We start from the raw sequence: 14,009 nt of genomic DNA, 5'->3' as shown, positions 1-14,009 counted from the left end.
GCAGTCTTAAATAAACCAATTAGTCCTATTAATATGAAGAGTACAGGAGATGCCTGAGGAGCCGGATGAGAATGCTTGTCACAACAGGATGGCCCCTCTTTGTTTGGATTTTATTTTTGTAGCTGTTTCATCACTAGTTCAGCAGTTAAGAACCAGGTCCAGCATTTAAGATACCATTTTAGGTTTCAGTTTAGTCCTTCTAATCTGCTACAATCTCAGTATTTCTCTAGGCTGCACAAGTCTTGTAAAGCTGTGGCTGTCGACTAATTAGCTTTTCTGTCCTTTCCTCCTTTGTTGGTTCCTTCAGCCTCCTAGTCATTTTTATTTCTGTTTTATGCTCCCTTCAGTTCCTCAACAACTTTGTTACTGAGGTGACCAGGACTAAATGCAGTGATCTAGAGGGCAAAAGTCCATCCTCCAACCTGAGTCTCACCTTGCTGCATGTTCTGCATGTGTTCCACATTTAGAACTCGCTGACATCCATAGAAATGTTACTTGCAGAACAGGAACAGTGATCTGCACTGTGGATTGAAGACCTTTTGCCCTAAGATTGATCTTGCCAGAGCTGTATAGAAAGAAAGATTATCTTATTCCATGACATGATGTGTGTCTACAGTATAAACAGCTCCAGAAGCACCCAAGTGTGCTTTGTGTATCTGAGTTCAGACACCCCCGCCCCGCCCATGTATCATTCATAGAATTCAGCTTGATCAGGCCAGAAAGGGTTAGTACTATCTTCACTGAAAAGTTTAGGGGCCCAGAAAAACACCATTGAGCACTGAAGCCAGCATTGGGTGGGATCAGAGTGATTGAGTAAGAGGGTTCTTGGCTCTCAAATACAATAGCTGTCTTTAAAATGTGATATTGTACTTTGCTGTCTACCTAAATCCTACAGTTGATATTGTCCTATATGTTCAGTTACAGTATTTAGATCGGAAATCTCTCTAACAAGCCATGGATTATATACACAGTACTTTAACTCTTTCATTTCATAATGGCTGAACATAAACTAGCCCTTCTCTTTCCCCGCACTTCTCACTTCTTTGTTTAGTTCAGACTTCATTAATTGTGCTAATTCATGACTTGATTTCCTTTTTTATTGTCATTCCATCATCAGTAGTTCTTACTTGTGTGCTGTTTTACAGTTAACTGCTGTTTGCTGCATGGTGCATGAGGTACATTGTCCTGGTAAGCTTTATTAACTAAAATAGACCTTGCAGTGGGGTCAATTACAGTTCTTAAAAACAACAAAAAACAAACAAACCTAAAGCCAGTAAATTTTCTCACCCTTTCTCGGCACTGTGGATGTATTACCAGTCTGTTGTTGTGCATACCCTGTTACAAAATGACAATGCATAGGGGAAGTGTGTATGTTCTTTGAAGATGCTGCAAAGTAATGTGCATGATTATTCCTATAGAACTGTTTTGATTTGTAATACTAAAAGTCAGGACATTTCCTTTTGAGCTTCACAGCCATTTAGCTTGTGTCGCTAATTTAAAAGTTGTGTTCTTTTCTTTTAGCCCTGTAGAGTTATAAATTATATTCTTTAAGCTTGTAGGTCTCTCCGATACTATGGTAACAGTTGCTATAGAAATGCATATGGTGATAATAGACTCAAGCTAGCTGGTGAAAATTGGCTTTGTTTTAATCTAGGATGTAGGGTCAAGTGAAAAAATTCTCTAAGTTTTATCTCGTGGTTAGAGTGCAGGACTTGGTTTCAAAACTGAGTTTTATTCTTGATTCTGCCACTGGTTTACCTGTGACCTGGGGCAAGTCACTGAACTTCTCTGAGCCTCCATTCCCCTCTAGGCACCATATAATCACAAAGCATTAATTATTTTTTTAAATCAGCTATTGTCAAATAAGACAAAATCCAGTTCAGGTTGATTATCTAAAGCGATCCAGGATCACAGGTTGCAGGCTTCCATAAGTCAGATTAAGAGGTCAGAAACCTTATTTATGCTTTGTATATCGAGCAAGAGGTGCTAGTAGTCTTTAATAGTAAACATGGGATTTTTGGCAAAAAAGATTAGCACCCCAGATACAGTCAATCTTCTAAAAGCCTCCCCTGTAAATATGCACTGACACATGCCTCTCTGGGCCATGCCGTGCACACTCAGGATTAAGGTAGTTGGATGCTCCTGCAGAGAGGCAACAAAAATGCTTCTTCCTTACATGGGTCAGTACCTTAGTCCTCAAGGAATTTTTACTAGCCTTGCAAAACTATTCACCCTGCATAAGTAGGTTTGTCTTGACTGCAATTTCATTGGTCATTGAATCATTGATCTCTTCCGTCTCTAACGACTATTCTCACCACATGCGTAGCATGGAAATGTTGTGGGCTGCATAGCGTTAGGGAGGCTTCATTGTCTACATGAGGATGCATGTCCTCCAACGCCGAACAGGGTTAATGTAACTTGCAGTCAGCAAGTGCTTTCAGCATTCAGGGTCTGTGTTGTAAAGGGGAGGATAATTTATATAATGACAACTTTTGAGAAACGCACTCGTCTGGCTGAAGGAGACAGGGAAAGCCACCCACATCTCTCTGGGCTGGATGAAGAATAAACTGATGTTTACAGCTGTCTACTTACTTTTCTTAGAGCTGGAATGAATAAGCGTACATGTAAGTTTTTCAGTTTCCTACTAGATAAATGGTGGCGCGTCAGCCCTGTCAACATTAATAGAGACTGCATGCACTGCTGTAAGAACATGCCCTTAAAATCATAATATTTACCTACTTTTTATAAAGAGAATCAGAATCGTATCCATTTGGACCATCGCACACACACTTACTAAAACCTATTTAAAATAAGTTCTGTCTTTAGGATCTAGCTATTAACAAACCCACAGTCTGTTCTTAAACAGGGAAATAAAAGCCAGTTCTAATTTTATTCAGAAAGGGAGGAAACAATCCTAATTAGAATAGGAAGTAAATGTTTGTTTGTAAGTGAGGCATTTGAATTGAAGTTAACGCGTTTACCAAGCTCCACTTAATGGTAAGATCTCCAGAAGTGTCCTTTACTGATTGAAATACACCAAAGAAATCTCTCGAGCTGTCTGACCAGATGAGTGTTCTTGCTGATCATAACAGTGTAAAACAAAGAAAAGAACAATTCTTTGCTTTTTGGGATCTGAACATGGAAAATAAGCTCAGAGAACAGCTATGTTCATTCTAGTGCAGATTACAAAGCCCCCAGTGCTAAAATGCAGTTGGAGTGAACATTACTGATTCTTGTTGGTTTTGGATTGCTTTTGGCAGTCCTTGTAACTGGTCGCTGTTGTGCGCTGGGCTCTGAATCCAATAAAGTTCTTTTGTTCAAAATACACAATTGCAAGACAGTGCCTTTTGAATGGGTATTTGTCCTTGCTGAGCTTAATATGTATATCTGGTACTTTTTCAGCCATTCAAAAACTACTCGCAATACTTACTGATCCCTAGAGTACTACAGGGTGTCACTGTTTTGCAAGGGTATAAATGATCCACCGATGATAGATTCTGCAATCTGCAGAGATCCAAAAGGATTGTTTTAAAAAGAAGCCTGGTTTATCCCACTGCTTTGTGTGCCTGTGTGAAAAGCATGTCTTGTAATCAGTCCAATTAAACTTTATTAACACGTAGTAACATTTTTCATTTGTTTTGTATGTTAAGAACCATATTATTTTTTATTTTTAAATTAATCCATAAAAACATTAATCTGCCTTTTTCTTTCATTTTCAGTTCGGGTTTCCTGTAGAACCTTTCCCTTCGCACCAGAACCGAATGCTCCCACATTCAGTTAACATGCAGTTACGCCACTGTGCCTATTTGCCCATCTTTACCCCCCCACTCCCTTCCTCTTCTCATCACTCTTAAAAAAGCAAACGAGTCTGCATCCTTGGCTGTCTTTTGGTGAAGAACCCAGCAATAACCTGTGTGGAACTGACAAGAGATGCTAAACGCTGCTATCTGTTCCCTAGATCGGTAGCACGTTTGCCAAGCGCTTTCAGAACTAGCGTTCTCTGTCCTAAATTGTTACAGTTATTTCTCACGTTTGTTTCACGGCTGCATGGTAAGAGAGCACGGCTGCTTGTTGGTTGCATTTAGTGCCATGACTTCCTGAGCCCTATCACAGATTGCCTGTGAATGCTGTAGTCCTGCATCTTGGTGAAATGTGGCTGCCTATAGATAGAGGCTTTTTTCTTTTTGTTTTCATTTCATGTATAAATATCTAATCCATCATTATTTAGATGTGCTTTGGTTAATTTGAGTAATTTAAGTGACTGTTACAAAACTTGCCGTGCTAGCAGGGTGGGCCTGCGCCAAAACCCAGAGGATGGAACAACCCTCCGCCCTAAACTTTGGGAAAACTCAAATCAGGATCCAATCTTTGCAGCAAAATCCCTGTGATTTATTCCCTTTCCCAATGGTGGATTGAACCAAAACGCCAGATCCAAACAGCTGCCCTGCCCCCCTTTCTGGGAGGTTCAGATCTGATTCAGTCTAGGCTGTCCTCTTAATTTTATTGCCCTATGACTGCGATGGGTTGAAACAAACTCTGGATCCGAACTCAGGGAACATTGATGGCTAGGGCCCATATTTGCTTGCTAGAACAAACTGGTGTTTATGAAGAAAGATATGTTGCAATGTTTCCATGTGATTTGTTCTTCAGGACCTGTCAATTTTTTTATTTTCAATACATAAAGTATTGCCTAGAAAAGATCAGCGTGTGTTCCTAAGCAGATGCTGCCAAGTTGCTTACTTTTTCTATTCAGCAAAATATTTTTTTAATGCGCGATTTGCACGGAAAGGGTGGGACTCTTGCCACTGACTTCAGTGGGGCCAGTATTTCACCCCATGGCCAGGTACACTTTGACCACTAAATATACATTTTACCACAGTCTGCATGTAAGTGTCTTGTATATTTCTTGATGGGGAAATGTTTAAAATAGTCTTCCTCAGACAGTGAATTCTGGTTAACGTTACATTTTTTTGCCCTTCTTTTACAGTAATCCATGGCTCTGTACTGAATAGTAATCCCTGAATACAATGGGCTGGAATGGACCTTCATTTACTTGTTAAATTGGAGGTTCTAATATAAACTGACAGCTTCTCATAATATTTCAGTCCTGGCCTTCCTATGCAAAACTGCTCTCTTAGATATCTTCATCATGAGTCTGTCTTTACTGTGTACTGATGGTTATTGCTTTTATTAAATCATGTAACATAAGTCAGTAATGAGGTTTTTGGACATTGTAATTTTAAATCTCAATTTTTTCCCCTACATTTAATGGACACCCCCTCCTCTCCATATTAAGGGATGTGAAAATAAGTTCTGTGCTTATTTTTTGTGCTGTCAAAATAACAGTACAGATTAAAATATATTTATTGGTGAGTTTAAGAAGACAACAGCACCTAGGTTTGATTATGGCATGACTGAGAGGTTAAGAACTTTCCTTGTATCTTGGATTAGCTTTGTATAATAGCTGTAAAATATTAATTGTCTTTCTCATTTGATTGATTTCCCAAGTCACAGTGCCTAAAAATGGACATTTTAATCCTCATTTGAAATTCTTACTGGCCCTGATCCTGCAGTCGGATCTGTGTGCGCTGGGCTCTGCCTGTTGCAGGGGTCTGCAGGCACAGATCCCATTGCAGGATCAGGGTCCGTGTTGGCAAATATCACCTTTATAACACATTTAAACTTTTTAAAACTCTGTGTAAGATAAGCACACTTACATTGTCATTTTGGGTGAAAAATGATCTTTCTATGCAGAGTTATAGGCTGAGAGAGAATTTTACCTAGAAAGATCTGAAGTTTGTACATCTTACAAAGTTTGAAACAAATATCCCTCTTCCCTCGTACCCCTCCCTCCACCCCCTTTCCCACTCAAATACCCTTCTGGTTAAATGGGAGCTGGTTACTTCAATGCGTGTGTGACAGTTCTGCTGTTGCCAGAAGATTAATCAGTTGTCTTCACATGCTCATTTTAAAGCTAAGTACTGATTGACATTGATAGATACCACTCAGGTAAACTTTTCATTGTTTCTACTCAATACCATGATTTTTATATTCAGGGACAAGCTTTTGGGACACATACTGCCCCAAATCTTCTGGAAAACTCCTGGCCCTAGGGCTGTATATACACCTCTACCCCGATATAACGTGACCCGATATAACACAAATTCGGATATAACGCGGTAAAGCAGCGCTCCGGGAGGGCGGGGCTGCGCACTCCAGCGGATCAAAGCAAGTTCGATATAACGCAGTTTCACCTATAACGCAGTAAGATTTTTTGGCTCCCGAGGACAGCGTTATATCGAAGTAGAGGTGTAGTCCTACATTCTGAAGTAGTTAACCATACACTGATACAAGGCGTTCCAAATAGTATCATTCTAAGGTTGGCATATAATCTGTTCTCTGTGATATGCATTGATGTTAAGGGGGAGTTGAGTTTAAAGCACTAGAGTGGTGTGTGTATTTAGTCATCTTTCCGTCCATATAGTCACTCAAGTCAAGTGCTCAGTTAACCTTGTGCAGTAATCCATAACTGAAACTAAGGTGTGGCCTCGTTTTAGAAATCAGGACTATTAAAACTCTTGATTGCGATTTATTTATATTCGTCTCAGGTATCCTGTTTCACTGTAAAGACAATCCCCTCCTCCTGCCCCTCCCCCCAAAAAAGCGTTGGTTTCTTTTTTAGAAGTTTAAATATTTTAAGCTTTTGCTTCTTTCTGCTCTGTGGAATGTAAGCATGTTTTCCGAAATCGGTCAGTTTCACTTTGTCAGGGGTTCCAGGGATTAGCTGAAAGGGGCTTTTCATCTTGCTTTCACTTGCTGCATTGCGGGTTGTTTTAGATCATTTTACTTTTTTTATTATGCTATTAAAAGTATTTTTTAAATGAGTTTTAACTTGTCTGGTTTTCTTCAAGCACTTTGAGCAGCTCCCTGCGGGATCCGTAATTTCCTGGAAATGATGCATGTGCCCATCTCTCTTCTATTGTTTTCATGTTGAGTCTCTATTTCTTGCTTTTTTGAATGTCCTTCTCCTTTTTGATAATCTCCCTGTTTTTCTCTTTCTGTAGCTTTTTTTAAATCTGTCCTCGCCAGCTGCACTGTGTCTGAGGGAGAAGACTGCCACTTGTAGAAGAGTTTAGGGATCCTATAATGTCGGGGGGAAAAAATCTTCAGTGTTAGTGTCTTGGAAAGAAGCTCTTTTCTGACTTGCATGGTATTTAAAATTGAAGTGTCTTGTATTTTGTGTGACAAGACCGCACAATATTGGGGAAAGTTGATCATGTACAAAAAACATGGAGGAGCCACAGAAATGTGATTAGATTAATGAGTAGCCAAATTTTGAAAACGTTGGGTTACAACCATGTTTTTCCCTCTAATTTGGCCTAATAGAAGGGTCATGGACTCCCCTAAGGATCCGTGGAAGGCCGATGGGATGTTTTCAGTATGTGAATTTGTTGGTTTGTTCTGAAAACTGTTACATTCGATGTCAAAGGAGATATAAACAAGGGGTGATTTGCCATATTGACAGCCACAAAATACTTAATTTTAACAAGGAAATAAAGCAAAACGAAATGTTTCCATTAGTGTTATTTGTGCCTCCACCACCTTATTAAACTGCATCACCTGATTGACTACAGGTTGAGTGAGTTTTTTTAACGTGAAATCATGTATTGTGTAAAACACTCCAAATAGTCTAACCTCTCCCTGTGCGCTTTAGTTAGAGAATGATCTTACACTTAGACTTATTAAAAGGGGAGGGGCGGAGCTGTCAGTGGCTGGTGATACTCCATCCAAATAGCATGTGAGTAGAGTGCAGTGTCCTTAAAATGCATTTGACGCCTGTCTCATTTTTTTTGCTTGTCTCGTTCTTCCTTGGAACATTCACTGCATGTTTTTCCAAACTGCATTCTACTGTCTCTCTCCTTTATTTTTTTTTGTTTCCTTTTTACAAATGGAAGTGTGAATAACTGCACTGCATATATATTTACATGACAAACATTAAAGAACCAGCACTGTTAAGCGTGATACCTTTCTAACTTTAATGTAAATTTTCAATTAAAAAGAAAAATGCAAAAACCCAGCCGTGTCCTGCTGTTGTTTGTGCTGAGGGTTTCCCCTAAGTCAATCAATCTGCCAGTCATGTGTTCTCTTCAAAGGAAATGTATGCAGCTCAGTAGATGAGCCATTTTGCAATGTAGCCCCAGGATACTGGGATTAACGTTTGTCAGAAGTATCACAGGTTCTTTAATATGGAAAACACACCGAGAAGATAGGGAGGGGGTAATGGTGATGCGGGGGAGGTTGTGGAGTTTTTACATCTCCTCCCAAATACTTCATCTCTAGCACAACACCCGTAACTCCGTGCTGAAGCTTTGGCGCAGTCCTGACTTGATGGAAAGTGCCTCCTGCTCCACTTCCTGCAGCACACTCTGGGTTGTCCTTGGAGATCTTGCATACGATTCTTTCCCAGGTCTCTGTCTGCTTCATTTAGGAGATCAGAGCCTGAGATGATAGAACTGCAGGTGAAAATACAGAACTACCTTAGATGCCAAAAAGGATTGTGCACGAAAGCTCTATAAATTCAACATGGATTTACTCTTAGCCTGTTGCACTTTACGATAAAAGAATTGTTTAGCTGCCTTTTTTCAGAAGGCGGTGTCCGGCTGGTAGTTACATTTCCTTGTGTGTTACTGACACTGCCAATTATTAAAACTGAAAATGTAAATATTGAATTGCTCTTTGCCTTTTATGGGATGTGTTTGCTTTTTGCACTTTGAGGTTGGCTGATTAAACTAGACTGGTCTGAACCTTAACAATGTTTTTGTTTGGGTGTGTGTGAAACCTCAGATGGATAGAATCGTTGCCAAAATGAGCAATGAAATACTGTATTTAAAGTATCCAGAACAACCTGTCATGTACTTGCTATGTATTTCATCTTTATAACACAGTTTATATTTGTCTGCTTTTATATACAGCTAACTACAGCAGTACTCTCAAATGGGGGGGGGGAAAACAGCTTCAACTAGGAGATGCTAGGTTGGTTGAGGGAAGACTGTTTGTCAGTTATGAAACTGTAGGTGAGCTCTCTAAACTGGAGAGTAAAAGTGCAGTGAAATCTCTCCTAAGTGACTTCTCCGGGGGCTAACAAACTGGTTGCTTAAGAGGTGGCTTTAGATACAGTTGGAGCAGAATTGTACTCAATGCTCTACAATTTTGGTGGGGTCCCAGAGCCCAGGCTGCACCCCGAGCTCAGGCATCTGCACTGCAGTTTTATAGCCCCACACTCCGAGCCCTGCGACCCTGAGTCAGCTGTCATGGGCCAGCCAGGGGTGTTTTATTGCAGGATAGGCATACCATTGCAATTAGCGGTTTATTTGCAAATCTGCAGCATGTAGCAGGGCAGGTCTATGTTTCCAATCAGCCTAAAATGTCCATTTCCCTTGATTGTTGCTCCCTGGTTGATTTCACCTGCCTTGGGAACTGCTCTGCTGCAGGAGGGCCTCCGTGGTTGTATAGCTTTATTGCGAAGGACTTGATACTGCTTTATTGAACTAGATTCAGGCCTCCTGTCTTGAGGAGCTGGACTTGGGGTCACAGATGAAAGGGACCATGGATGCCTCATGCATTCTTTAATTGCTCTGTATAGTCTATACTAACTCTTGAGTATCACACACAGGGGCCTGATCCAGGGCCGGTGCAAGGATATTTTGTGCCCTAGGCGAAACGTCCACCTTGCGCTCCCCTACCCCCCTTGCACATCGGTTCATTGAGGGGCAAATCCCAACGAGCCTTTATAGCTCTAACTGCACCGGTTACCTCTTGATTATTAAAAAGATATTTCTTAATGATCAGTAATGAATACAGTCGTACAATACAAGGGCAAGGGGATATTTTATTATTGGGTTATAAATCTTTTTCTCTTATAGTATAAATCGTACATGCTGCTAAGAAGGAAGGTCTTGTGTGTGAGTCACATGCCTCGGAGTGAGCAGATCCATGTTCTATTCCCAGCTTTTCCTCAGAATTCCTGCAACACACACATTCTTCTCCGTTGCAAGGCAACTCAGAGGAACATCTAATAGAGCTGGCTCTTACATAGACGTATCCTTGGGCTAACATGACACCCACATTCCTCATTTTCAATTGAATAGGCACCTTGCCTCCCAAGAACTCCAGAGAACAGGGCTAGGGAGTGTGCATGGTACACCATCCCTAGAGGACATGCTACCATATTTGCAACCAATGTGGAGAAAGGTGTAAGGGAAACATGACAAGTCTGCAGCCCAGCACCTTTTGAGGGAATTTGTGCAACAAGGGTACCCAGAGTGAGTCCCTTAAGCAGGACTACTTGCAATCATGTACTGTGTGTCCTAGGGTGCAAGACAATGCTAATCTGCCAGTTTATGGTTAAAGAGCACTTCAAATGCCATTGCATCTACTAACTGACGATTAGACAATACAGCACTGGAGTGCTCATTTACGTATCATGGCCCCCAAAGTTCCATTAAACTTCTCCACCAGACCATTTGTTTGATGATGGTCAGGGGTGGCCACCAAGTGGTTCACCCCAGGAGCTTCCCACAGGCTTTTCATGGTCCCTGCCAGGAAATTAGGTCCCGTAAGGATGTCAGAAGGCCAACCTACCTGGGCAAAAATGTCTGTTAGTGCCTGGCTTACGCTTTTAGCCCTGGTGGTGCTTAGAGCTACTGCTTCCGGCCATCAGGTAGCAAAACAACTGCTATGTTTAAAGTTACTCACATGCTTCAGTGCGTGTAGCATGGGGGCTGGAGAAATGCTGCTACTCTGGATGGAGTTATGTATTACAATTCCTATGGTACTGTGTTTTAAAAATATAAAGATTTATATTGCCAGAGGCGTCAACCAAGTTGGGGCCCCATTGTGCTAGCAACTAAATTGATACATAGTAAATGATAGTCCCCAGGTGTTTACAATCTAAAGACATGATATAACAGGTGCACAGACAAACAGCTGAGCAGGTTGTCAGTGGTGCGTATGGCTGTGGGATGTTTCTTTTAGAATGAAATCCAAATTAATAAATAAAGTCACTTGGCATAGCCTACCAAGAATCAACTTTGCAGTTGACAAATCCCACTCAGTTGACTGCTCATCTAACTTTCAGCAACTTTAATGAAAATCTAGGCTCTTTATCTCAGATAAAAAATGTATTTCTGTCTCCCCATCCTCTGGAAACCGAACTACTTGGTGGCTTAGTTGATATGAGTTCATTGATTTTCATTTGACTTACTCAAATATTTGCACAGCATATTTTGAATCTCAAACAGTACCTCAAAAGGCAGAAAAGCGGGGGGGTTGTTTTTCCATACTCAACTTTCAAAGTCATTTTCTTTCTTTGTGAATTTTTAACAATATTAAAGTTAGTAAAACAAGACTTTTTTTAAGATGTGATGATCCAAGTATAAACAAACTCACTTTGTATAAACACATTAAAATACTTTATATTTACTTCTCAACCAGGTAATTCGTCTTTTTTTATCTGAAGAATATTCCCATTTTGCATGATAAGCTATAATCTAGGGCTTCTTCTGAATTCGGTACCATTTTTCTGGAATGTAACCAAGATTTCCAAAGGTGAACACAGAATCTGCTTTTCAAACACAAAAGGCCAAAAATGCAATGTGATGGGATATCAAGTTATTGAAGAATCCTAAATCTAGAGGCAGAGCTCTTCTTCTGACTCACCCTGGCAGCCAAACTAAATCAGTCTTATTAGTGCGCAGGGGGACAGCAGCCCTGCAAAGGCGGTGATGCTGCTAGTGGGGAGCAGCTGCGCCCACCGCCCCTCCTGCCTGGGTTGTGGCCTGTTGCCCCCCCCCGCCCCGCGGGCTCCTGCAGCAGATGCATGTGGGCACTGGCCCCCATGCGCCCCCCAGCTTCCCCCTCACCGCACTCGGGCTTTGTGGCTGCTGGGCCTGTGAGCCGCTGCTGCCCCCCCTGGAGCAGGCTCAGGGCCCTGTGCCCTGGCGGCGGCTCACAGGTCCAGGAGCCGCAGAGCCCGAGCGTGGCGAGGGGTGAACCGGGGGGCGCATGGGGGCTGGCGCCCACATGTATCTGCTGCAGCCTGCAGGAGCCCCTGGGGGGGGGGGGGCGGTACCGGGCCCCAGCCTGGGCAGGAGGAGCAGGGATGCTGCTGCTCCCGCTAGCAGTGCTGCCACCTTTGCAGGGCTGCTGCCCCCTATGCCGCGCCGGCTCCTCCAGGGCTGGGCCTCACCGCCCCTACACGCCGACGCTCTGGCTCTCCGGTGCCTCCGGAAGGTGGCTCCTCCCTCCCGAGCCAGGGCACCGCTTTTTGGTGCCCCCAACCACTTGGCGCCTTAGGCGACCGCCTAGTGGTTGCACCAGCCCTGGCCTGATCCTGCAATCAGCCATATTATCAAGTGGGCATTATTTAGGCACCTATTCCCATTTATATCAATGGGATTTATTGCAGGAGGGGTGCATGGCCCTTACTCACTGTATTATCAGTTGCCTGTATCTCTTATGGAGGTACTGTTCCCTTTCCTATATGTATAGAATCCAGTTTGATGGCTATGTATAGTAATAACAGTGTAGGCATTGGCTCTTTCATATACAGGGAACATTAGCCACCTGCCTATTCTCTGGAACCCCAGAAGTTTGCTCCTATGGCAAATTTGAGACTCTTAAGTTTTCAGGTCTTTTGTCTCCCTACAAGTTGGTGTTTAATCAAGGTATTTGGGCCAATAAGTCTGACCCCCACTCCAGTATGTCAACCATCACCGTCGTCAACCCACATCTCAACAGAGATGCAGTTTCTGCTACCACCCCCCCTCCCCAGGCTCTTGGGATGCTTTGTATTTTATCTTTTTCAGAGATGACAGTTGCTCATTGCATAGACATGATCTCTCTGAAACAGAAGGTACAGGAGTTGCAAGATGGTGCTCGGAGTGCTGGTCATTAGATCTGTGCCTGAGGCATGAAGGAAACTTCCTTTCCTCTGTGCTTTCTCTGTCTGCCATTATTATCATGGTTTAGTGTCCCACAACCATCCAGCACCCATCAGAGGTAAGTGCAGAAACAAGTGGCTGCTGGTCTCCAAATGTAAAAGTAGGGTTTTTCCCCAACGCAGCCAGAACTCTTCACCTCTTGCTGTCCGCTCTCTTCTCTCCAGGGTTAATTTTTTTGCATCCCTTTCTGGTTCTGATGCACTACCACAACACTGCAATGTTTGGACTGCAACTGGGAGGGGGGGGGGAAGGAGATGTTTACATTGACATTTCAAGGAGAAATGTTTGAGTTAGGAAAATCATTTCCCCTGATGTAGATTTTACATTTTTAAAATATACTGTCCAATTATTTAAAAATACAGTGGCAGTGTGTGTACTGGAGTCCCCAGGGCTTGGGGCTGCTGAGAGGGGGACCCAGCCTGTTTTTGTTAGAGGGACTTTTGAAATCTGGCTCAGTGGGCACTGGGTTCATTGAGGTGAAAGTTCTTCGGCCCCCTTAGCCGCAACCCCTGACATTAGCTGAGGCTGCAACGTGAGTCGCTCACTCCTGTCTTTGCAGGCGTGGTCTGAGTAGGGTTACCATATCTCATAAATAAAAAAAGAGGACCCTCCACTGGCCCTGGCCCCACCCATTTCCCCAACCCCTAGCCCCGCCCCTTCTCCACCCTAACTCCGCCCCCTCCTCCCTCCCACTCCCAGCCAGGGGGAAAGGGCTGCCCCAGCGCTACCGGCTTCAGGGTTTGCCGGGCAGCCCCCAGCCGGCGCTTCCCCAACGCAGCTGGAGCCCAGGAGGGGAAGCGCCGGCTGGGGACGCAGGGTCTGGAGGCTGCCCGGCAAACCGTGAAGCCGGTAGCGCTCGGGCTTCGGGCAGCCCCTATGCCTCCGGACCCTGCACCCCCAGCTGGGCACTTCCCCTCCGGGGCTCCGGCGGCACAGGGTCCGGAGGCACGGGGGCTGCCCGAAGCAGGTAGTGCTCGGGCAGCCCGGCTCTTAAACAGAGCCGAAGAG

The 14,009-nt window shown here is 43.3% G+C and overlaps 1 protein-coding gene across 5 annotated transcripts in view; it reads left to right on the top strand.

Annotated features, from left to right (window-relative positions):
- SEPTIN6 (septin 6) overlaps positions 1 to 8,077 on the top strand; it is a 46,309-nt gene extending 38,232 nt beyond the window's left edge. Inside the window, exons 10-11 of one of the 5 annotated variants that reach the window (XM_034780966.1) lie at positions 1,146 to 1,188; positions 3,720 to 4,164. In XM_034780966.1, the coding sequence (XP_034636857.1) occupies positions 1,146 to 1,149 (4 nt within the window). In that variant the 3' untranslated portion in view covers positions 1,150 to 1,188; positions 3,720 to 4,164. Of the gene's footprint in view, positions 1 to 1,145; positions 1,189 to 3,719; positions 4,165 to 4,987 lie in introns of those variants that run through there. The other 4 variants (XM_034780965.1, XM_034780962.1, XM_034780963.1 and 1 more) reach the window with 4 other exon arrangements.
- The last annotated feature ends 5,932 nt before the right edge of the window (positions 8,078 to 14,009 follow it).

Source organism: Trachemys scripta, chromosome 9 (assembly GCF_013100865.1).
Source record: "Trachemys scripta elegans isolate TJP31775 chromosome 9, CAS_Tse_1.0, whole genome shotgun sequence".
Classification (NCBI taxonomy): domain Eukaryota; kingdom Metazoa; phylum Chordata; order Testudines; family Emydidae; genus Trachemys; species Trachemys scripta.
Note: the sequence above shows the minus strand (reverse complement) of the source record. Positions and strands in the feature narration are given on the sequence as shown.